Source organism: Nannobrachium achirus, assembly GCF_963921795.1.
Source record: "Nannobrachium achirus genome assembly, chromosome: 2".
Taxonomy (NCBI): Eukaryota; Metazoa; Chordata; class Actinopteri; order Myctophiformes; family Myctophidae; genus Nannobrachium; species Nannobrachium achirus.
The window spans coordinates 72,414,100-72,439,099 of NC_137811.1; the positions used below are offsets into that span (position 1 = coordinate 72,414,100).

A 25,000-nucleotide genomic window follows, 5' to 3' on the forward strand; every position below is an offset into this window, starting at 1 on the left:
TGTCCATACCTAGGACTCCGGAGGACCCAGAGGTCGCAGGTACGATTCCCCGCTCCAGCTATCACTGCTCCCCTCCCCTCGCGCTCCTTGTGGGCAGCACTGGGTTCAGCTGGGTTAGGCTGAAAACTGAATTTCCCTTGTGGGATGATGTAGGTACATTCTTCTTTCTTTCTTTTTTCTTAAAATGACGTCACGCGCATCTTCTGAAAAGCATTACCTTGGAGAGTCGGAACTCTCAGAAGAAAAGTTTGGTCACAGACAATCAAAATACAGCTCACAGAGTAGACAGAAATGTAACTGTACCATTCTTATTACAAGTGAGGACCAGTTACATAGTATATGAACATAAGTTGAAAATGGGAGCCTTACGGAGGGGGGTAAACTTTAAAACCCCTGGATGCTGGTGGTACAAACAACAGGCCATCATCATCAGACACACCGACACAACAATGTAAACACAACAACAGGCCATCATCATCAGGGGTGTCGCACCAAGTTCTGGGCCCTGGGTACAAGGATTCACTGCGGGCCCCCCGTGAATGTTCTACATAGGGGGAGGGGGTTTAACCCATTTAGACTGGGAACGCATTCATAGGCAATATTGTGTGCTTTAACTATTGGAAAATAGCAGATATTGGCCTACAAGCTCAAGCTTGTAGATCTGCTATTTTTGGGAAAAAAAAGAAAAAAAAAGAAATGTGAACATTTGTGCAAGTCTTTGAATATTTCAAATCCTTATAAGGTTTTTTTTTTAAAAACCTATATGTTCCTATGTCAGTGGTGCTCAAACCTTTTCATGTGAAGGACCACCAAAATGATATGTATTTGGCCACGGACCCCCACCTCAAAATATTTAGTTTCCCCAGAAGCAAATTTTGAGTTACAAATGTTTGCTTAAAAAATACATATATTCAAAGATTTGCACACATTTTCACAACCTTTCAAAAATAGCAGATCTACAAGCTACAAGCACTCGGTGCCGCGCTGTGAGCTTGCATATCTGCTATTTTTCGATAGCTACAGTATAAAATAATTAAGGCTCCTCCACCTTATGGGCCCTGGTAACTCAGTCCCACTTTCCCCCCCTTGTGACGCCCCTGCACATCATCATCAGACACACCGACACAACAACGTAAACAGAACAGAAGTCAAGCAGTCAGCTGTCAAATCATGTTCTCAGCAGTCGGCCAGCAGCCGCTCAACTCAGAGCAGCATGAAAACAAATTAAATTAACATATATACAGGATATATGCAAATAGCACTGCAACACTCTATCCGTAGCATTATTGTTTGACTTACCACGCGTCGCTGGTATTATGTGTGCTTTTGTTCCTGCTTCTTCTCTTGAAGGCGACGTTCTTTATAAAGATCCATTAAATCCAACTTATAGCAGAAGTCATTGTGAGTTTGTACTAGCCTCCATGTGTGTGTGTGTGGGGGGGGGGGGGGGGGGGGGGGACTCTGCGCTGCTCCAGAGCCCCAGAAACAGCTCCTCTCCCTGGGTCCGGTCCCCTCCAGAACCCCAGAAACAGCACCTCTCCGTGGGTTAGGTCCTCACTTGCCGCAAATTGCAACACTAGATTTGTTTTATAATCGGATGAATCTAGGGTTGCAATACCTCCCATAGGCAGCCAATGCATCAAAACAGTTGTTTGCTATCTGATTGTATTAAACAACTTCAAATTCACCAATATTGCGGCTCTCTGGAAAAGCTTGGAATTTACTCTTTCTATCTGCAAAATCCACCATAGACATGTTATGATTTATTTTCTGTCAAGAAATCCGAGCAGACATGGTTTATTTTTTAAGTGTTGAACTTCGAAAGCGCTCGTCTTCTATAACGCCATGTCCCGCAACGTCCCGCATTATGTGACATTTAGAACCAGGTGGTCACAGGACCATTGAGCGGTTTTCCACGAGCGCTTCCAAACTCCAGAACTTAAAAAAAAAGAATCACCGGAAACCAAATTATTTGATAGAAACTGGCTCATAACATGTCTATGGTGGATTTTTCTGAAACAAACACTTTGCAGATAGAAAGAGTAAATTCCAAGCTTTCAATAGAGACGCAATATTGGTGAGTTTGAAGTCAGTCAGTCAGTCAATCAGATAGCAAAAAAACTGTTTTGATGCATTGGCTGCCTATGGGAGGTATTGCAACCCAAGATTCATCCGATTATAAAAACAAAATCTTGTGTTGCAAATTGCGGCTAGGTCTTCACCAGACTCCTCTCCCTGAGTCCGGTCCCCTCCACAACCCCAGAAACAGCTCCTCTCCCTGGGTCCGGTCCCCTCCACAACCCCAGAAACAGCAGTGCGACTCAGGAGATGCAGGACCCATCTGCAGAACAGACAAGAAGTCAAGAAACAGAGCAGGTCATAATTATGCAAGGTGATTTATTCTCCAAAACACAAGAATGAATGCAGGCAGTGAGGGGAAAAGTACTCAAATGTTTTGGCAACTTGGCATCAAAATGTATTTAAAGTACTGGAAGTAAAAGTACAACATTTTTGAAAATAGCAGATCTACAAGCTCACAAGCCGATCTCCAAGCTCATGCGACACGGTGTGAGTTTGTAGATCGGCTATTTTCAAATAGCCACGGTATAGAATATATAGGGCTAAAGTGGTTTATGTATGCTTTATAATATTATAATGTATATCTGCAAAGTAACTAGCAACTACAGTTTTCAAATAGATGTAGTGGAGTAAAAGTACACTATTTGGTCCCGAGAGGTAGTGGAGTAGAAGTAAAAGTATTGGAAATACTCAAGTAAAATACAGATACATCAAAATTGTAAATGTACTTAGTTACTTTACACAACGTAGAACACTAGGTGAACATGACCGCTAAATCGCGCTCTTTAGAAGGACCATCATTTCGACCGGAGGGTTAGCGACTCACTCCACAGAGGTTAGGGTTAGGGTGAGGGTTAGAGTCGGGTGTCGAAAAGATGAGATGTAGTAACAGCGACACGCTCCCGAACATGACAAGGACTGAACACCATTACAACATCTATCTGTCCGGGAACCCAAGGAACTGAGGGTTTAAATAGACACAGGGTGGCCAGACACAGGTGGAAACTCAAGGCAATCAACACAGATGATTGGCTGGGAGACTAACAGGACACAGATGATTGGCTGGGAGACTAACAGGGCACAGATGATTGGCTGGGAGACAAACAGGACACAGGTGGAGAACATAACTAATCACAGGGAGGTGAGACAAGACAGGCAACACAAACTGGGCAAAACAGGAAACACTAGGACAGCACTACATAATAACAGTATACAACGGACAGTTCTTGACACGTGTGCAGGTTTGCCAACAGGTCTGAGTCCTTAAGCTAGATGTAGAATAGACCCATATTTAGAGTGAACGTGTTTAACTCAAATCTTTGCTTCTGGGGGTCCCTGGAACAACATATTTTGAGATGGGGGTCCGCGGCCCCCCGTAGATGAATTCGTCCATATTTTGTTCAAGGGACCCCAGAAGCAAAGAGCTGTCTGTTGGTTCTCCACTGATCCGGTCCATAACCGAATGTCATTTCATTTTAACTGTTAATTCATCATGTTAACATATTAATGTTTCAACGTCACCACTTTATTTTAATCATTGGTGTAAAGTAACTAAGCACATTTACTTAAGTAAAACTTTGAGATATTTTGAGTATTTCCCGTTTTCGTACCTATACTTTTACTTCTACTCCACTCCATCTCGGATCCAAATATTGCACTTTTACTCCACTACAATTATATGAAGTTGCTAGTTACTTTGCAGATATAGGCTAAATGATTATATAAATAAAAAAACATACATGAATCACTTTAACACTATTTTATACATAGGCTATTTGAAAATAGCCGATCTACAAGCTCACAACGCGCCGCATCGCGTTGTGAGCTCGCGTTACTTTTACTTTTGGTATACTTTAAGTTAATTTTGATGCCAATACTTTGGTACTTTTACAAAAAGTACATTTTTAATTCTGGACTTTTGCTTGTAACAGAGTTTTATTATATATATATTTTTTATACATATATATTGTACTTTTTTCCACCACTGGTTTTAAAAGTGTTTGACATGACAGTAATTCCAGTCAGTCTGTGCAGGCTATAGCGGGGACTCTGTGTCTCCACAGCCCAGAAACAAAGCTCTCTCCCGGGCAGAGTGAGTGTGTCACAGCAGGGGTCCCCATGCAGAGTGAGTGTGTCACACCGGGGGTCCCCATGCAGAGTGAGTGTGTCACACCGGGGGTCCCCGGGCAGAGTGAGTGTGTCACACCGGGGGTCCCCGGGCAGAGTGAGTGTGTCACACCGGGGGTCCCCATGCAGAGTGAGTGTGTCACACCGGGGGTCCCCAGGTAGAGTGAGTGTGTCACACCAGGGGTCCCCAGGAAGAGCGAGTGTGTCACACCAGGGGTCCCCAGGCAGAGTGAGTGTCACACCGGGGGTCCCCAGGCAGAGTGAGTATCACACCGGGGGTCCCCAGGCAGAGTGAGTGTGTCACACCGGGGGTCCCCAGGCAGAGTGAGTGTGTCACACCGGGGGTCCCCAGGCCCGGGGGTCCCCAGGCAGAGTGAGTGTGTCACCCCGGGGGTCCCCAGGCAGAGTGAGTGTGTCACTGGGGGTCGCCATGCAGAGTGAGTGTCACACCGGGGGTCCCCATGCAGAGTGAGTGTGTCACACCGGGGGTCCCCATGCAGAGTGAGTGTGTCACACCGGGGGTCCCCAGGCAGAGTGAGTGTGTCACACCAGGGGTCCCCCGGCAGAGTGAGTGTGTCACTGGGGGTCCACACCTCCTGTCAAACTAAAAACCCACCAGGGCTCCTGCTAGCCTGGCTGTCCCGGAGGCTTTACTCTGATTCATTAATGTCAGTTTTATATCAGGAAGGTGTTCTGTTCTGTCACCGTTTGATTACCATTCAATTAATGTTGTTAAAGTTTAATTGTTTGTTTGTTTGTTTGTTTGTTTGTCAGACTGTTCCACGTCTCTCTCCTCCTCCACACAGCTATCAGCCATGATAGTCCAGTTCAATATGTCCAAACATGAAGGTTCCTTCACATTTTCGGGGGATTAGGAAAACTACACTTTTTTTGGACACTTCAAAGTATAACAAATACTGTGTGTGTGTGTGTGTGTGTGTGTGTGTGTGTGTGTGTGTGTGTGTGTGTGTGTGTGTGTGTGCGCGTGTGGCCGTGCGCGTGTACGTGCATGTGTGTGTGAGAGAGAGAACTTGTACCTTGTACTCTGAGTCTGAACAAGCTGCTCTCTCTCTCTCTCTCTCTCTCTCTCTCTCTCTCTCTCTCTCTCTCTCTCTCTCTCTCTCTCTCTCTCTCTCAGGTCATTTCTTCCACACATCGTCAGGCTAACAGAGTCTCGGTACAGAGAAGCAAACCTTCATTACTGTCATCATGGACAGGTAGGCCTACTGGAATTATCACTTATTTTATTTAGCTGTTTAGCTGTTATTCTATCTATTATATGCATTTTCGTTTTAATTTATGCTTTTATTTATACATTTATAAATGAGCTTGTAGATCGGCTATATGAATAGTATCTAGTATACAATAGAAGTAGTTAAAATGATTGTTCTACATCAGGGGTCGGCAACTTTGATGATAGCGAGGGCACACACACACAGAGGACAAAAATAGCTTATCCTACAAAACTCATTTTGGATTTGAATCCAATAACGTTTTGCTATTTTTGATTTAACTTCAAATGCATTTAGTTTTTCTTTATGAACTTAAATACAAATAATGGACATAAAAAAGACAATACCTCTTTCAATAAAGACTAAAGAAAAGCGGGTCATATTCGCATGTTTGGAATTGGAACAACTGAAGTCAATAATATCAGTATTCTGATATTTACCTGCGGACCGCATTGAGTGAAGGTGGGGGCTGCATGTGGCCCCCGGGCCGCCAGTTGCCCACTGTATTGTATGTATTGTAGATTGATGCTATAATAACTGAATTAACTGGAGACCCCTTGGAACCCACTTTGAGATCCACTGAATTAATTGAAGTCCTATTAAAACAGTGCTACGAATGAATTAGGTCTATTTTCTACTGTTAGATTATGGAGATTTAAAGGAGCTATAGTCAACTTTTTCTTGAAAAACGTTTGCTAAAATAAAAATAATGTTTCGAAAATATTTTATAAAAACAATAAGCTTCATATATGTGTTTCTATTCAAAAAAATAACCACAAAAAGTGTAAAATAATGACAAAATAATCATTTTGGCCATTGTCAGACCGACACTTTGTTTACATTCTAGACTAGAATGTAAACAAAGTGTCGGTCTGACAATGGCCAAAATGATTATTTTATCATTATTTTACGCTTTTTGTGGTCATTTTTGAATAGAAACACATATATGAAGCTTATTTTTTTATAAAATATTTTCGAAACATAATTTTTATTTTAGCATCCGTTTTTTCAAGAAAAAGTTGACTACAGCTCCGTTAATGTGTGCTGAAGACACATCTAGGAAAAAAACAATCATCTTTATTTCAAAGATTTGTCCATTTTCTTAAAAATATTGATTTTCAACACATTTTGATTGAAATAAATATGCATTTTTAATTGTATTAGCTATTTTGTATTTCATAGTTATTGATACAATTATTTATACAGTTAATTTCAGTGGGGTAAAATAGGCTAGATTTGTCAAAAGAAAATATGTACGGTGTACATCAGGGGTGCCCACACTTTTATGACTTGAGAGCTACTTTTAAAATGACCAGCTCAACATGATCTACCCACCCCAAAACATTTACCTGAGGGTTTTTTGGAATAGCAGCACTGGCGTTAGTATAAGACAATCCACTTGGAATGGGAAATAGTGTGGAAAAGGTCACCCTGATTCAAGTGACAGATGCCAAAAAGAGGGTTTTGTGATTATTTTTTTGTTTTATATTTTAATTATAATTTTTAGGGGCATGTTGTGTGGTCTACCGGCACAGCCTTTGTGATCTACTGGTAGATCACAATCTACCTTTTGGGCACCCCTGGTGTACATATTACATGTATATAAAGCGGACAGGCTGTGTTTCTATGTAGTTGACTGATTATAATAATAGTTAATGTACAACATTTAATAGACAGTGTGTGTGTGTGTGTGTGTGTGTGTGTGTGTGTGTGTGTGTGTGTGTGTGTGTGCGTGCGTGCGTGCGTGCGTGCGTGCGTGCGTGCGTGCGTGCGTGCGTGCGTGCGTGTGCGTGTGTGCGTGCGTGCATGTGTGCGTGCATGTGTCAGTCATTGTTTTGTGTTAAGAGTTATCTATCTTGTTAGACTTTGACACTGATCAACGTGTTTAAACAGCTCATATAATCATAAAGTTTAACAACATCCACCTCACATGACAAGAACTTTATTCAGCAGACAGAACACCTGACATCTGAGTCAGTGGTTCTCAAAGTGTGGTACAGAGACCCACAGGGGTCCTTGAGGAGGTTCCAGGGGGTCCCCAGCACAAAGAGGAACCTCAGGGGTCCTTGAGGAGGTTCCAGGGGGTCCCGAGCACAACGACAAACAGTTTAACTACTTCAACCCTATTTTATACTTGTCTTTTAATAGCCAATCTACAAGCTTACAATGTGTCACATCCCAGTGCATTGTGAGCTTATAGTAATATCAGTTTGAAAACAAATCTTCTCTTTTGGGGGTCCTTGACACAACATCTTTTCAGATGAGGGTCCAAAAACTAATGCCTAATGCATCTCAATTTGTGGTGTTTGACATTATGTTGAGAATCACTAAACTTTGTTGTGAAAAATTAACTCCAATTAAATCTAACATCAGAAATACCCTGTGCTCGTTAAAATATAAGTGTGTTGTATCAAAACTAGTTCATGGACATTACAGAGGCTTCTGAATCTATAAACAGAAGCCATTTGTAACAAAGCTGTATCACAGCATCCTTAAGACGTTGGTACTTCATCACCAACGTTGAGTTTGTCTGTCCTATAAGATCTGACCTATAAGGTCTTTCTTCTGAACCCCAGGAAGCTTATTTGGCTCACCCTCTCTTGCCAGGAGATCTATAAAGTTCCCTGACAGATCTTATCATTGTTCAGCATGTTTATCAAGTGGGCTGGCTTGTGGAGTTATAAATCCACTCCACTCTAACTTACAACCAGTAAAACCACCTGACCTCTAAACTGGCTCTGTTATCATGTTGCATTGGCCTGAAATCAAACTAATGTTTTTTGATGATTTTGAACATGTTTAAACTGCTCATATAATCATAACATTTAATATCTGACTAACATTTTAAGAAGTACTTTTCCCCCCGAACGGACAATACGTAATTATGAAATCTATATTGTGAAATGTGGCTAATTTGACTTGACTTGTGTGTCATAATTTAAATATAAGCAAGTTAATATAGAGATATGTAGCAACTAGTATGACCAGTTGAATGAATAAAAGTAATGTTTGATGTTGGTTGTCATGGTGTCAGGGTTGACCAGCAGAGAGCAGAGTCTCCTGTGCCCAGCTGTGTTTCCATGAAGAGTGACCAGTCCAAGGGTAGATTCATGGACTTCAAAGATGGACACCACTCTACTGATCAGAGGTCAGAATGGAAAACTATCACAATGTCTTAGTTAGTGCAGCATCTTAAATTAACTTTTGTTTCAGAATCAGGGGTTGAAGAGACACAGAGACATGTTGTCAATAATTATGATTGATACTGCAGGCCTCTCACAACTAGTTCATAGACATTACTGAGGCTTCCAAATATAAACACAAGCGGTTTGCAATGAACATTCACTTAGATACATACATATCAGCCATTCAAAAAATGTTACAGAGTAGACAAGTAGATTATGGTCGTGGTTATGGGGGGGAAACGTTTAAGGAAACTACAGAGAAAGTCTAGCTGTAATCTGGCTTTGACTGAAGAGGTCACTTACTGTATATCCTCATCGACTGCATCATGTTTGAATATTGTGTGAGAGACAATGTGATCTGCAGGAGGAAGGCAAGCTAGCGTAATGTTAAAAGGTACCTCCATGAATTGACTGAGGATAAATTATGTTCTGTATCAGTAACAGTCCTTTTTGATTGATTGATTATGTTATTAGACAAAACATGGAGAAACAGAACAAGTACAGTTGGTTATTATAATATATCAATAAAGGTCTAATCAGAGAGTTCTATCATTGCGGGGTCAGAAACAGCGCTGGTCACATGGTTCATTGTCACTTTAGCCCTCATAGACTCCAATGCATTCTGTAAACTTCCGGTTCGCGGTTTGTCACTATACGCCAGTAGAAGTGTACGTAGAAGACCTGGCCCCATGACGTGAACGGGAGTGACGCCACTAGGTAGAAGGCTCTGGTACTAATGTATCAATAACAGTCCTTACAGGTGCTATAATGTCCTCAGAAACTACTACAGAGTCCGAGTCAGGTTGAACCCAGTCCACTCCAGGTCTTACACAGAGGTCAGAGAGGTCAGGTCAATCTGACGACACCCCAAACCCAGTAGATTTTGAGTCCGTCCTAAGATTGGTCTTTCTACTGAACAGCAGGACATTTAATTGGCTCACCCTCTGTTGCCAGGGGATCTATGACAGATCTTATCCTTATAAGCATAAGGATAAGCATGTTTATCAAGTGGGCTGGCCCTGTAGAGTTATAAATCTATACTCCAGATATCATTTACAACCAGTAAAACCACCTGACCTCTAAACTGTCTCTGTTATCATGTTGTATTGGCCTGTTGTTGTCAGACTTTGATACGGAACATGTTTAAACAGCTCATATATTCTTGAAGTTTAATATTTGACTCCGATTTTAAGCTGTTCATTCTTTTCAAAGGACAGTAGGTAATGCCTTAGCTCTTGGCTTGGGTATTCATTCCTACAATCTGAAAGCCTCTCACAACTAGTTTATGGACAGGCTTCCGAATCTAAACAGAAGTCATTTGTAACAAAGGCGTTGGTACGTAAGCACCAACGTTGAGTTTGTCTGTCCTATACGATTGGTCTTGCTACTGAACCTCAGGAAGCTTATTTGGCTCACCCTCTCTTACCAGGAGATCTATAAAGTTCCCTGACAGATCTTATCATTGTTCAGCATGTTTATCAAGTGGGCTGGCTTGTGGAGTTATGACTCTGTTATCATGTTGCATTGGCCTGAAATCAAACAAATATTTTTAGACTTTGATTTTGAACAAGTTTAAATAGCTCATATAATCATAACGTTTAATATCTGACTAACATTTTAAGAAGCACTCCCCCCCCCCCCCCCCCCCACTCCCAAACGGACAATATGTAATTATGAAATCTATCTTGTGAAATGGGTCTAATTTGACTGATTTGTATGTCATAATTTAAATATAAACAATTTAATATAGAGATATGTAGCAACTAGTGTAACTAGTTGATGAATAAATGTAATGTTTTATGTTGGTTGTCATGGTGTAAGGGTTGACCAGCAGAGAGCAGAGTCTCCTGTGCCCAGCTGTGTTTCCATGAAGAGTGACCAGTCCAAGGGTAGATTCATGGACTTCAAAGATGGACACCACTCTACCGATCAGAGGTCAGAATGGAAAACTGTCACAATGGTTTTCCTATAGTTAGAGCATCATCTTAAATGAGCCTGTTGTTTCTGAATCAGGGGTTGAAGACACATCTAGACATGTGTTCAATAATTATGATTGATGGACTGCAGGCCTCTCACAACAAGTTTATATACATTACTGAGGCTTCCAAATATAAAATAAATCAGTTTGTATTTGTAACCAAGGTGAATCATATCATAGCGTCCAACAATGCTGTCATGCCTTGCAATCTATATTCCCTTATAAACATAGCAGCCATTCGGAATATGTGAGAGGGTTTCATTAAGTGGATTATGTTCATGCTGCAACTATGAGGAGAAAACACGTGTTAGGGAACTTACAGGAAGGACCTGTAATCTGGCTTTGACTGAAGATGTGACTACTGTATATCCTCATCAATTTCATCTTGTTTGAATATTGTGTGAGGGACATAGCCGGGGAGCCACTGTGCCAAAATGAGAGAAGACCTGTGATGTCATGACATACTACATTTTTTTGTTTTTCCTATTAATTTGGTCAATAAGGTACACAGAATGAGAGGTCTGCTCTGCCGGAAACATTGCGAAAAAAAGTTTCCCACTGACTTCACAATACTACTGGAAAAAACACATCAAAAAAAGAAAATGCTTTAAGTAGCATGCGAGGGGTCAAACTAGGGGTTCTTCATGATTATGAATCCATTGCAAGCATTTGTTTTGCATGAAAAACATTCCTTGGGCTAGATTTCAGCCTCTCAGACCTGTGAAGAGTGATGAGTCATCACTTTTCACTGTTATTTTGGTCCGTTTTCTAGCCCAAGGAATGTTTTTCATGCAAATAAAATGCTTGCAATGGATTCAGAATCATCAAGAACCCCTAGTTTGACCCCTCACATGCTACTTAAAGCATATTTATTTTGGTGTGTTTCTTTCCTGTATAGTGAAGTCGATGGAGTGAATATGGCCATAACTTTTTTTTCCGCAATGTTTCCGGCAGAGCAGGCCTCTCATTCTGTGTACCTTAAAGACCAAATGAATAGAAAAAATGACGTCACAGGTAAAACCCTATTCTTTGAGCTTTTGGGCCTGTGGCTCCCTGGCTAACAGTGTGATCTGCAGCAGGAAGGCAAGCTAGCTTTCCTTGTAGTTGTTGTTCTGCCTTTATGGATAGTATGCACTATACAGTATACAGTATATAGACTGGAAATGAGGAGAGAGAGATGGGAAGTGACACGCAGCATAATCATTGACATGTTTTCAATCATTAGGCTTGATAGACTGCAGGCCTCTCACAACTAGTTCATAGACATTACTGAGGCTTCCAAAAAAAAGCACAAGCGGTTTGCAATGTACATTCACTTAGATACATATCAGCCATTCAGAATATATTACAGTAGACACGTAGATTATGGTCATGGTTCAGATAATGAGGTGGAAACATTTTAGGGAACTACAGAGAAAGTCTGGTTGGAAGGACCTGTAATCTGGCTTTGACTGAAGAGGTCACTTACTGTATATCCTCATCAACTGCATCATGTTTGAATATTGTGTGAGAGACAATGTGATCTGCAGGAGGAAGGCAAGCTAGCGTAATGTTAAAAGGTACCTCCATGCATGGACTGGTGATAAATGATGTTCTGTCTTAAAGTGATCCCTGACTAATACGACAAATATGCCTTAATACATTATAATTGTCCTCTATAACTACAATGTAAAATTAAAAACACCTTAAATATTTTATTTCTTCAAGAAATAGCTAATCTTTCACTCAACAGGAGAAATGCCTGTCGCAAGTTGATGATGTCATAAATGTCATGTGTGATCTAAACCTATGGAATTTATGGCATGCATGTGCAAAAAACACATTTGAAATATTGAGTTGATGCTCATATTAACCATATGAAGTATTACGTTTGTTTTTATTTGCACATGCATGCCATAAATTCCATAGGGATATATCACACATGACATTTATGACATCATCAACTTGCGACGGGCATTTCCCCTGTTGAGTGAAAGATTAGCTATTTCTAGAAGAAATAAAATAATTAAGGTGTTTTTAATTTGACATTGTAGTTATAGAGGACAATTATAATGTATTAAGGCATATTTGTCGTATTAGTCAGGGATCACTTTAATAACAGTTCTTACAGTTGGTTATAATGTATCAATGACAGTCCTTACACAGTTGGTTATCAGTCGTCTAATCAGAGAGTTCTACCGTTGCGGGGTCAGAAACAGCGCTAGTCACGTGGTTCATTGTCACTTTACCCCTCATAGCCAATAGATGTGTGTGTGGAAGACCTGGCCCCATGACGTGAGCGGGAGTGACGCCACTCTCCATAGATAGAAGGCTCTGGTACTAATGTATCAATAACAGTCCTTACAGGTGCTATAATGTCCTCAGTACTAGGCCTGGGGCGGTATTGACATTTTGTTACCGCGATTACTGTCTTCCCATTTACCGCCGGTACTGCGGTAATTACCGCACCCCCGTATCTATTAATTAAGGTTCGGCAATAAGCCAAAATATTGCAATCATCTTCCCTAAAGTCGCCTCTCCACAGCCTGACTGCCCGAGTTATACTTCTCCGTACAGCACAGCGGGTATGGCTTTGAAAGGAGCAGATCTACAAGCTCACAACACATCACATCCGCGACGCTTTCTGAGCTTTTAGATCTGCACTGTCGGGTTACCATAGTAACGTAGGCTAGCCAGTAGGCTTTTCAGACACAAACAGCTGTGTGAACAAACCAGAAGAGGAAGGGTAGTCAGATCGTGTACAGTGATTCTGTAAACTCACGTCACGTCTCAACTCTCAAATCGCAGTGATTGAGTGCTGCTATATACAGGTTTTAGTTACAAGACTTGACAGAAAAGGTTATAAAATCTCCGACGCGCCGCCGGACGGGCACAACGTGCAACGTGGTGGAAAAAGTAAAATAGTTTCATTTTCGCTTTTAGTCCACGCGGCCCGCGCTCCGCCAGTAATCCGTATGAATAAAAAAAGATATGCCACAACACAAGGTATGTATTAACATCCTTGTGTCGTGTGGATTACAGAGAAAGTTTACGCTGTACTCCTCTACGCAGGCAGCTGCTGCTGCCCTGTGTAGGTCTGACTGTCTGTGTCTCTGAGAGTGAGAGTGACGTATGTGGCTTCCAAACTGTGGTACACGGCCCAGAGCATAGCAGCATGGAGCGCATGCGGTCCTCGCTTCTCCCCTGTTTTAAAACTCGCTTGTTTTCCAATAAAAAATAGATTTTCTTTTTGTCTTTTTTTTACCGCGGTAAGCACACTGACACCGCGGTAGACCTCGGTTTACGGCGGTACGGCGGTTACCGTGTCCAACCCTACTCAGTACTACTACAGAGTCCGAGTCTGGTTGAACCCAGTCCACTCCAGGTCTTACAAAGAGGTCACAGAGGTCAGGTCAATCTGACGACACCCCAAACCCAGTAGATTTTGTGTCCGTCCTAAGATTGGTCTTTCTTCTGAACTCCAGGGCATTTAATTGGCTCACCCTCTGTTGCCAGGGAATCTATGACAGATCTTATCCTCATTGTTCAGCATGTTTATCAAGTGGGCTGGGAGTTGTAAATCCACTCCAGATATAATTTACAACCAGTAAAACCACCTGACCTCTAAACTGTCTCTGTTGTCACGTTGCATCGACCTTAAATCAACCTGATGTTGTTAGACTTTGATACTGAACATGTTTAAACAGCTCATGTAGCCTACCCATAAGGTTTAATATCTAACTCACATTTTAAGAATGACTTTTCCCCCCGAACAAACAGTACGTAATTATGAAATATATCTTGTGAAATGTGGCTTGAATTGTTGTCGTAATTTAAATATAAGTGGTTGTTTAATATAGATAACAACTAATGGGACTAGTTGATGAATAAACATAATGCTTCATTACGGTTGTCATGGTGTCAGGGTTGACCAGCAGAGAGCAGAGTCTCCTGTGCCCAGCTGTGTCTCCATGAAGAGTGAGCAGTCCAAGGGTAGATTCATGGACTTCAAAGATGGACACCACTCTACTGATCAGAGGTCAGAATGGAAAACTGTCACAATGGTTTTCTTACAGTTAGTGCATCATCTTAAATGAACCAGTTGTTTCTGAATCAGGGGTTGAAGACACATCTAGACATGTGTTCAATAATTATGATTGATAGACAATACTGAGGCTTCCAAATAAACACAAGCTGTTTATATATGTAAAAAAAAAGCTGTATTACATCATAGCGTCCTTAAAGGGATATTCCACTTTCAACAGGGAAACAGTTTAAAGGGCTTCTCTCCACATACCGGTACACACCCATTGTAACTTCAAACTCCATTTTAACCATGATAGATTCATTAAAAACACCCATTATTTTTTTCTGGCGACTCATACTACCCTCCTAATACGGGAGCAGGCCATGTTTTTTCCATAACTTTTTTCATTTCTTTTTAATAAAAAATTGAAAAAATGAAATACAAAATATAATTATAAAAAATAAATGTGGATACAGTGGTAAATTATGTTCTGTATCAATAACAACAGTCCTTATTGAGAAAAATAAAGTTGTTATGTCTTCGGAGACTACTACACAGAGGTCATTGAGGTCAGGTCAATCAGACGACACCCCACCAAACCCACTGTGTCCATCCTAAGATTGGTCTTTCTTCTGAAGATCTGTCAAGTTCCCTGCCAGTCTTATCACCATTGTTCAGCATGTTTATCAAGTGGGCTGGCCTTGTGGAGTTATAAATAAAATGATGTCTCTGGTGGTGTGAAAGTTCAGTCTGAACCACTTCCTCTTCAAGTAAACTAGATTTACAACCAGTAAAACCACCTGACCTCTAAACTGTCACATCCACCATTGAAAGTTTACTGACTGGGAACATCACCGCCTGGTACGGTAACACCACTGTACAGGACCGCAGCGCGCTGCGGAGAGTAGTGCGTTCAGCTGAGCGCACTATAGGGGCGGAGCTCTGTGGCCTCGATACCATCTATACAAGGCGGTGCAAGTCTAGAACAGTGAAAATACTGCGAGACCCCAGTCACCCCAACCACGGACTATTCTATCTCATCAGCTCAGGGAGGGGGGGAAGAGGTACCAGTCACTTATGGCAAAAACAGAGAGACTCAAGAGGAGTTTCTTTCCTCAAGCCATAAGATACCTAAATGGCACTGACTAAAGACACTTTGCTTTTGTTTGTTTGTTTTTTAAGGCACTTTTGAACACCTTATTTGTTTTGTGCAATAACCCCGACATTATTACTGTTTTCTATGTCTGTCTTGTTTTGTTTTTGTGGCATATGCTTTGAGGAGTCGTCTATGACATTTCACTATTGTAAAATATGTGACAAATAAACTCTGAACTGAACTGAACTGACCTGAAATCAATCTGATATTGTTAAACTTTGTCACAGAACATGTTTAAACAGTTCATATAGCACTTTGTTTCTCCAACGGACGGTACATAATTATGAAATCTATCTTTTGAAATGTGGATAATTTGACTAGACTTGTGGGTCATAATTCAAATATACGTGAATTGATATGTAAATGTGTAGAAACTAGTGCAGGGATGTCAAACTCAAATACACAGTGGGCCAAAATATAAAAAATTGTACAAGTCGAGGGCCAGACTGGTTCAATGTTTATTTAAACGCAGGCTTGTAGTCACAGGCCCTCGATACGCGCCAATGCACTAGCAGTGCATTGTGGGACTTTTAGTATTACGGTGGTGCGTGTGTCTAACCCTAACCCAGAGTGACTCACTGCCTCAGCCTGATGGCATCAAAAGTCTAAAGCCCCTGATACACGTAGCCATTTTTTCATAAATATCAACCAGCAACGACCAGAGGCGTCAATTGGGTATGGCCATTGGCAGTGTCATTGAATTAATCTTTTTGTGCCTTCACGCTTGTAAGACACCAGTCATGTTGCCATACCTTATCAACAGGCATGAATTTATTTTAGGAAGTTTCCCCCCCTTTAGCCAAGCTATGTAAGTTGTCATACCCAATTGATAACTCTGGTCGTTGCTGGTTGATATTGATGAAAAAATTGCTACGTGTATCAGGGGCTTAATATTTCCCCCAGTCCATAGGGATATCCCTTTGGCCTGCTGGTTAAGATGTTGGACTTTCATGCGGGAGACCTTGGTTCGAAATCCCAGGCATTGCCTGCGCAATATACCAGAGGGCCAGTTCTAATAGTAATTAATAAATATCCTCCCGCGGGCCGAAGATAATTCATTCACAGGCCTGATTTGGCCCCCGGGCCTTGGGTTTGACATTATGTGAACTAGTGTGACTAGTTGATGAATGAATGTTGATGAATAAACGTAATGTTTCATGTTGGGTGTTAGGGTTGACCAGCAGAGAGCAGAGTCTCCTGTGCCCAGCTGTGTCTCCATGAAGAGTGAGCAGTCCAAGGGAGGATGGATTGACTTCAAAGATGGACACCACTCTACTGATCCAGGGTCAGAATGTAAAACTATCAGAAAACAACACATAATTAAACTCTGCTGATCAAAGGTCAGAAGTCCTGAGATTATTGGACCAACTATTCATAGTGTTGACATTTCTTTAGTCTTTCACCTTGACTCTGCAGGAGGCTAGTGGTCTATAAGAGAGTCTGCGTGTAGTCCACAGGATAAGTGACAAATCTATAAATCATTCACTTTGTCATCAAATGAAAAACTTGGTACATAGGTAGAGTTTGAGGCCCTGAACATAAAAACAAAACAAAAAAACAATAGAGCTATCGCCACGGAGATGGCAGCCATTTTCCTTTCCACCACAAATTACCAAGCCCCCAGAACCCTGGGGGCGCTTTGAAGCAAAAAGTACATGGTGGCCGTTTGAGGTACTGCAGTTGGGGCGACTATTCAAACAGTTAGTTCAGTTGAGGCAGATAGCCCCCCGCTACCCCCGCCTCCCCGTTTCTCGCTCCCCGACCGTCGCGATTGGCACAGAAGCCAAATAGTCGCCCCACTACGTCACGTTTCAGAGGCGTTTCAAACGCGGAAGTACGCTTCATGCGCTGGGTGAGCAACTCAATGCAAGTGGACGGGCGGGGATATCAGTTGCCCTCTCTATTCTTATTATAACTCTATGCAAATTACTCATAGCTCTCCTGAACCAAACACGACAATAAAGAACACACTACGTCCATATCTATGTTTTTATGGTCAACCATTACAAGGACACCACGATGACCACCATGGTCGTGACCAGGCCTTTTTTTACGACGGCTCCATTTCTTGTTGGGAACTCCAAACTGCATTGTACCAATTAAGTTGACACACAGATATTCAGAGGATTATAAAATAGTAAATATATAACCTGTTTAGACTTGTTGTTCAGTATCAAAGTGTAACAACATCAGGATGATAGCAGACCAACACAACACCATGACACACATTAGAGCTCATGCTGCTTTTAGTGTCTTTTGAATGTTTAAGCAATATTACACGAGAGGGTGTGCATTAACGCGGTTATCCTGCACAACAGCCTTTTCGCAGGAACGAGCCGACAGGCGAGTTCTGTAGGAAGGGCTGGAGTAATATTGCGATTATACAACTGTTGCCCTTAAAAAAAACACGTCAACTTTATTTCATTGTAATTAAGATATTCGATAGGAATTTGTAATTTTTTAATGCCACATTTAGCTACTATGTCCCTGAACGTCACATGAAACCCGCTAGCCAGCCGCCTAGCATAGTGTGGGGAGAGAGGAGCGCTTGCTGTCTTTCGTGACGAACGCAGCTGATTTTTTTACTTGATGAGAGACAGTGCAGTAGTGCTCGTTATATGCACGGTTGGAGAGCCTGTTTTCCATTGAGAGCCCGACTACCTGTTGTATAATGTACATTAACTTGACTGTCTGTGTGTGTGTGTGTGTGTGTGTGTGTGTGTGTGTGTGTGTGTGTGTGTGTGTGTGTGTGTGTGTGTGTGTGTGTGTGTGTGTGTGTGTGTGTGTGTCCTCCACAGAGACCAGCAGCAGATATCTCAGGGTTCCAGTGGTCAGTCAGCTCAGGAACATCAAACAGAGCTGGACTCCATATTTAAGGTATATCAACATACAGTCGTACACATTTACACAACCAAACACTTAATTACCGTATTGGCCCGAATTTACCACGACTCTGATTATAAGACAAACCCTATTTTTCAATTATCATTTTGGGGGGAAAAAAAGATATATGTGTCCCAGCGCGGCTGACGGCTAGTCATTGCATTTTTTCTCATTTTCATTTCATTTGAAAGCTGGGGATCATAGCTACAAAATGATATATTGGTTGTGGAGATTGAACAGTTTTGAAGATATGGCTTATAGAATGATGCCATGCTGAAATATTACTTTTGTAAGTGTCTAACCTGCAAATGACCTGACGATCTCTCACATTAATTGAAAAAAGTCTTATTTACATGCAGAGTTAAGCTCTGACGTTTAGTGAAATTTTAAGTGAATTTTGAGATGCATTTGTGGCTTTTTCATTTTAGAAAAAAAGAAAAAAAAAATCATATTAGCAGTAGTGAAAAACCCTGCCTTCCGAAATGACTGCCCCTCAGTCACGCTGAGTCACATATGTTGAAGACAAAATATTCTATATTATAAGTTATTTATAAAGAAAAACGTTTTTATTGTAAAGATATTATTGAAAAGCTCATACAGAGATAACATTCTGCTGTAGCCTACTGTATTGCATTAACCAATTCATACTGAAAATCAGCTCCTCATAATGTGTATCAGAATAGAATACAGTCCATACTGCATACTGCTGGGGAATAAAAAAACACTACATTTCCCATCAAGCTCAGCGGCTCGTTTCGTCATTCAGATGCGACTCTCCATTGTAAACAGGAACCAAAGGCAACTAGGCAGTCAGCAATAGCTTCACTGGGCTTCATTTACTGTTTGGATTAAACGTGCACACTAAAGATCTCATGTGCGGCCGTCATCCACACCGATGTTCGCGAGAACAACGCACACACACGCGCCCCGGTAAGTTCAATGCCAAAGCCATCCGACTTTGCCAAACTGGGCGTGAAATGAGCGACGTCCAAATTTCGCTGCGCAATTTGTAGACAGTGTACGGTAATCACCGTAACAGCTCGCGGGGGCTGTGAGTAGAGCAGGGAAAGGTCCTGAAAGATACATAACGGCGAACATCTCTCCGGCGAAAATGTCTAAGCGCCGAATATAAAACGACTCTCTATTTTGAGGATATGTTTATTAGAATAAAATATTGTGGTAAATTCAGGCCAATACGGTAGGTACCAACCAAGGCTAATGAGCTCCTCCTATCCAGTGCTTATAGGTACTGCACCTTGCTCCAAGGATGACACCGGATGCAGTTCAATGTCATACCCAGTAACTACATATCCATAAGCAAAACAATATTTGTCCATGAACACTGAAATGCCTTAACATCTATTATTAATTTCTTTGACTTTTTTGCAATTGCTCCCTGAGCCAATCTTATGAACTGGGTTTTACAATGAGAAACACTTCTCATAGGAACAGTTCATGCATGCATCCATCCATCCATCCATCCATCCATCCATCCATCCATCCTTCCTTCCTTCCTTCCTTCCTTCCTTCCTTCCTTCCTTCCTTCCTTCCATCCAGCAGAGTTCCAGACTCACAGATATAAAGAGCTAGATGCCTCGTTCGCCTCTGCAGTTAATTGGAGAGATGTGCAAAAGTTCTAGTCCGGACTTCCTGGAAAAACGAAGGGAATGATGTCAGTCAAAGTGACTACTGGCCAATCACAGCGTGCCTTTTCCGGGACTTATCCAAGGACCACAATTCAATTCAACAGAGCCAGTTCCGATGTTGGCCTGTTCAGCAGTTCTTACAGGCTGCATACGTAAAAACCAGCCCCCACCTGCCTCTGATTGGCTTACCGACTTCCCTATGTGTGACGCACGCGGAAGCAATGAACACGGAAGCGATGAAGATTCCCTTAGATGCTCAATGCATACGCCCCCTAGCCGAAGGAGGAGTCTACCTTTCTATGTCTATGTCCAGACTTCCCTTTCCCGGCCAACATTAGCCACTTCCTCCTGGGGAATCCAGAGGCGTTTCCTGACCAGCATGGAGATATGATCCCTCCCATCTGGTCCTTGGTCTGCTCCAATCAATCAATTCAATCTTGTTAAATTTAAACTGTATTTTATTATTGTGTGTTTCAGCTGCTTGAAGAGAATCTTGTTACATTGGTGAAGAAAGAGATGAAGAGGTTCCAGAGGCTCCTGACAACAGATTACCCAGAATGCTTAGAGAGTCAGAGGGAGGAGGGGGTGGTGGTGGATGGTGAGGGTGAGGAGGAGAGGAGAAGCATCACAGAGGGAGCTCTGAAGATCACACTGCACCTCCTGAGGAGTCTGAAGCAGGAGAAGCTGGCTGACATCCTGATGATCAGTAAGAAAGACTTTATTCACACCTTTTACATGATGGATATCAGTAAGAAAGACTTTATTCACACCTTTTACATGATGGATATCAGTCAGAAAGGCTTTATTCACACCTTTAACATGATGGATATCAGTAAGAAAGGCTTTATTCACACCTTTAACATGATGGATATCAGTAAGAAAGTCTTTGGAGGGGGAAATGGAGGGAAATTGAGGCAGAATAATACATTTGAACAACTCTGTGGTCGATGTAAACATATTTCCAAGCATAGATGTTTAGTATAATTTTCTGACCTCAATTACAACAACATTCAGTGAATGTAGTGTGGTCTATTTGATATCTGAATAATTAGGCTCAGAAAAGTCCACAGTCACACAGTTGTCATTACGTGCGCATCCCGCGTCAAAAACACGTTTACGTCGCCCGGAGACACATTCACGTCATGGTCCTATGGTCCTGGGGACGCGCCTCCATTGGAGTCCATGTTAAAATAAGTTACCGCAGTACACATTGTTCATGGGTGAAAGCATCCTACTTTACCCTACATTAACACATTGGATGCCCAGAGTTATTCAACGTTTAATTTGCTGGTGCCCATGGCAACCCGACATTTTACCTACCTTCGAGGTACTGGCGAGAAAAGTAATCAGAGTAAATGTAATCCAAGCATGTCCTGTTTATTTCGCCAAAATCTTTTCTTTCAGTCAGGACCGGTTTTAAACAATCACGGGCCACTGCAGCGTTTGTGTTACGGCCGGTAGAAAAGGCCGCGTTTTGAACATGAAAGTGATTTAAAAGCTAGATTAGGAGAAAACTGCATGTTTGTGCAGCAGCTTTACAGGGCAGTGAACAACAAGGCAGACAGCACTTCCCGGTCATGTGATCCCGCGGTGCATTTTGGGAAATGGAGTTTGTTTCATCACCGCGGTAGTACAGTACAGGTGCTACAGTACCGTATAGTTTACTGTACAAAGCGGCAAACGCGTCGTTGGGCACACGTAGACATCAAAGAGATTGACGCGTTGCCACCTCGTGGGCATCCGTTAACAGTCTTAAACAGGCGATGGAAACGTCAATGTTTTGATTCCACCAACGTCAACGCCATTTTGCGTGCCCGAATTCATTAGGTGCACATGTTTTAGCATAGCACTGGGCCGCTGCCTGACCGTAGTGGCACAGCGTGTCGGGTGCTACACCAAAAGGGTGCCCCTGATGAATTCGGTGACTGTCATACACAAGGGATGGTGCTGAAACGTGACGTCTCTACACAGGGACATGGCGCATGCGCACTGAAACTAGTGCGGTCTCTGCTGCTTCTACTTAATCTCAAGTTGCTATATTAGTTTAGATAGTTTAATTCGTTTTTTAATGTATTGTGCAAGATAAACACTGTAAAGATGTATTATCAGTTAAAACGGGAACAGCTCAAAAAAACTATTTTCACTAGTGGTTCTCAAAGTGGGGTCCTGGGTCCTTGAGGGAGTTCTGGGGGGTCCCCAGATAAATGATAGTTAGGAACCAAATAGAACTTTATGGGCCTGCAACTCAGTGAAAAAATGGAACCAAATGGTTCCATTTGTACTCTAGTATTTTAACATTTAATATGAATTGGGGTCCAAGTGGTATAAATATAATGAAATGGGTGTCTGTAGCCTAGTGTATTTAGAAATCCTAGTTCTAAGTTCAAACATTAGCCAAATTGTAAAATAAATTATAAGAAATGGGCAAACATTTTGAAAATGGCACATCTACAAGCTCACAGCGCTCGAAAACATTGTATTGAGGACTCATAAAACTTTTCTGGGACCCATTTGAATGACCACCTGTGGGTCCCTGGACCCATTACATTGAAAACCTAGTAACATCACTGGTCATAGTCCATTAATCCAGACCCCTCTCCTCCCAGCCCCTCCCCTCTATTTCTCCCCCTGGGGGAGGAGCAGAGGTAATGATTGACAGGCAAAATCCCTCAACAGCGACACCCACAGGCAAATATATTTTTTCTTTTTTTCATTGCAGCTGAAAAGGCCTCAGAACACAGAAAAATACATAACAAAAACAACAGTAATAAAGATACTATAAAGTTAATGTTGTTATTACTATATGGGCGGTCATTTTTATTTTAACATACATACTCACTGGTGTCTTCCATTCTTTGGTCATTTATAGAAACTCTTGCTCCTGTCAGTCAACAACAACTCAAGTCTACTCTGAAGAAGAAGTGTAAGAATGTGTCTGAGTGGATTGCTAAAGAGGGAAACCCAACACTTCTCAATGAGATCTTCACAGAGCTCTACATCACAGAGGGAGGCAGTGGAGAGGTCAATAAACAACATGAAGTCAGACAGATTGAAAAAGCATCCAGGAAATCAGCCAGACCAGAGACACCAATCAGATGTGAAGACCTTTTTAAACCCTTACCTGGACAAGATGAACCAATCAGAACAGTGATGACAAAGGGAGTGGCCGGCATTGGTAAAACAGTCTTGACTCAGAAGAATGCTCTGGACTGGGCAGAAGACAAAGCCAACCAGAATATCCACTTCATGTTTCCACTCACTTTCAGAGCGCTGAATCTGGTGAAGGAGAAGAAGTTCAGCTTGGTGGGACTCCTTCATAATTTCTTTGGTGGAATCATGAAACCACTGATCTGCAGCTTAGAAGAGTTCCAAGTGATGTTCATCCTTGATGGATTAGATGAATTGAGGATTCCTCTAGACTTCCAGAACAACGAGATTGTAACTGATGTCACAAAGCCAATCTCGATGGATGTGCTGCTGACAAACCTCATCAAGGGAAACCTGCTTCCCTCTGCTCGCATCTGGATAACTACACGACCTGCAGCAGCCGATCAGATCCCAACCGATTATGTTGACAGGGTGACAGAGGTTAGAGGATTCACCGATCCACAGAAGGAAGAGTACTTCATCAAGAGATTTGGGGATGAGAAGCAGGCACGCCCAATCATCTCACACGTCAAGAAATCCAAAAGCCTCCACATCATGTGTCACATCCCCGTCTTCTGTTGGATCACTGCCTTAGTTCTGGAGGACATGCTGAGAGCAAAGATGAAAGATTTGCTGCCAAAGTACCTGACTGAGATGTACCTCCACTTCATGCTGGTTCTGTTCAAACAGAAGAATGTGAAATATCATGATGGAGCTCAGGCACATTCTGAAAAGACTCCAGAAAATACCAAGGTAATTCTGTCTTTGGGGAAACTGGCGTTTCAACAGCTAGAGAAAGGCAAACTGATCTTCTATGAAGCAGACCTGAGAGAGTGTGACATTGATATCAGCGATGCCTCTGTGTACTCTGGAATGTTTACACAGATCTTTAAAGAAGAGTTTGGGATGTACCAGGACATAGTGTTCTGCTTTGTCCATCTCAGTGTTCAGGAGTTTCTCGCTGCTCTCTATGTCTATGTCATCTTCGTCAAGGATGGTGTCAACCTACTGTCAGAACCACAAGCAACCTCCAACTGGCAGAAGTTATTTAGAGACAAACCAAATTTAAATCACCTCTACCAAAGTGCTGTAGACAAGGCCTTACAGAGTCCAAATGGACACCTGGACCTGTTCCTGCGTTTCCTGCTGGGCCTCTCTTTGGACACCAATCAGACACTACTACAAAGACTACTGACACAGACAGGAAAAAGCTCCCAAACCAATGATAAAACCATCAAATACATCAAGGAGAAGATCAGAGAGAATCCATCTGCAGAGAGAAGCATCAATCTGTTCCACTGTCTGAATGAGCTGAATGATCATTCTTTAGAGGAAGACATCCAACAGTACCTGAAGTCAGGACGTCTCTCCACAGACAAGCTCTCTCCTGCTCAGTGGTCAGCTCTGGTCTTCATTTTGCTGTCTTCAGGAAAGGAGCTGGACGTGTTTGACCTGAAGAAATACTCTGCTTCAGAGGAGGCTCTTCTGAGGCTGCTGCCGGTGCTCAAAGCCTCCAATAAAGCTCGGTAGGTTCACTGATAACTAGATATAGTTCATTAAT

General features: G+C 42.0%; 2 protein-coding genes across 2 annotated transcripts in view; one reads left to right on the forward strand and one right to left on the reverse strand.

Moving 5' to 3' along the window:
- The window catches only part of kirrel3l (kirre like nephrin family adhesion molecule 3, like), a gene marked incomplete at both ends in the record, with an annotated part of 66,987 nt that extends 46,000 nt beyond the window's left edge, over positions 1-20,987 (reverse strand). The window contains 4 exons of the mRNA XM_080744219.1: positions 2,223-2,341; positions 3,125-3,171; positions 20,793-20,829; positions 20,950-20,987. Of these exons, the coding sequence (XP_080600345.1) occupies positions 2,223-2,341; positions 3,125-3,171; positions 20,793-20,829; positions 20,950-20,987 (241 nt within the window). The remainder of the gene's footprint in view (positions 1-2,222; positions 2,342-3,124; positions 3,172-20,792; positions 20,830-20,949) is intronic.
- A 43-nt stretch (positions 20,988-21,030) lies between these two features.
- Positions 21,031-25,000, forward strand: part of LOC308300405 (NACHT, LRR and PYD domains-containing protein 3-like) — a gene marked incomplete at both ends in the record, with an annotated part of 19,006 nt that continues 15,036 nt past the window's right edge. Inside the window, 2 exons of the mRNA XM_080744228.1 lie at positions 21,031-21,166; positions 23,162-24,965. Coding sequence (XP_080600354.1) covers positions 21,031-21,166; positions 23,162-24,965 — 1,940 coding nt within the window. The remainder of the gene's footprint in view (positions 21,167-23,161; positions 24,966-25,000) is intronic.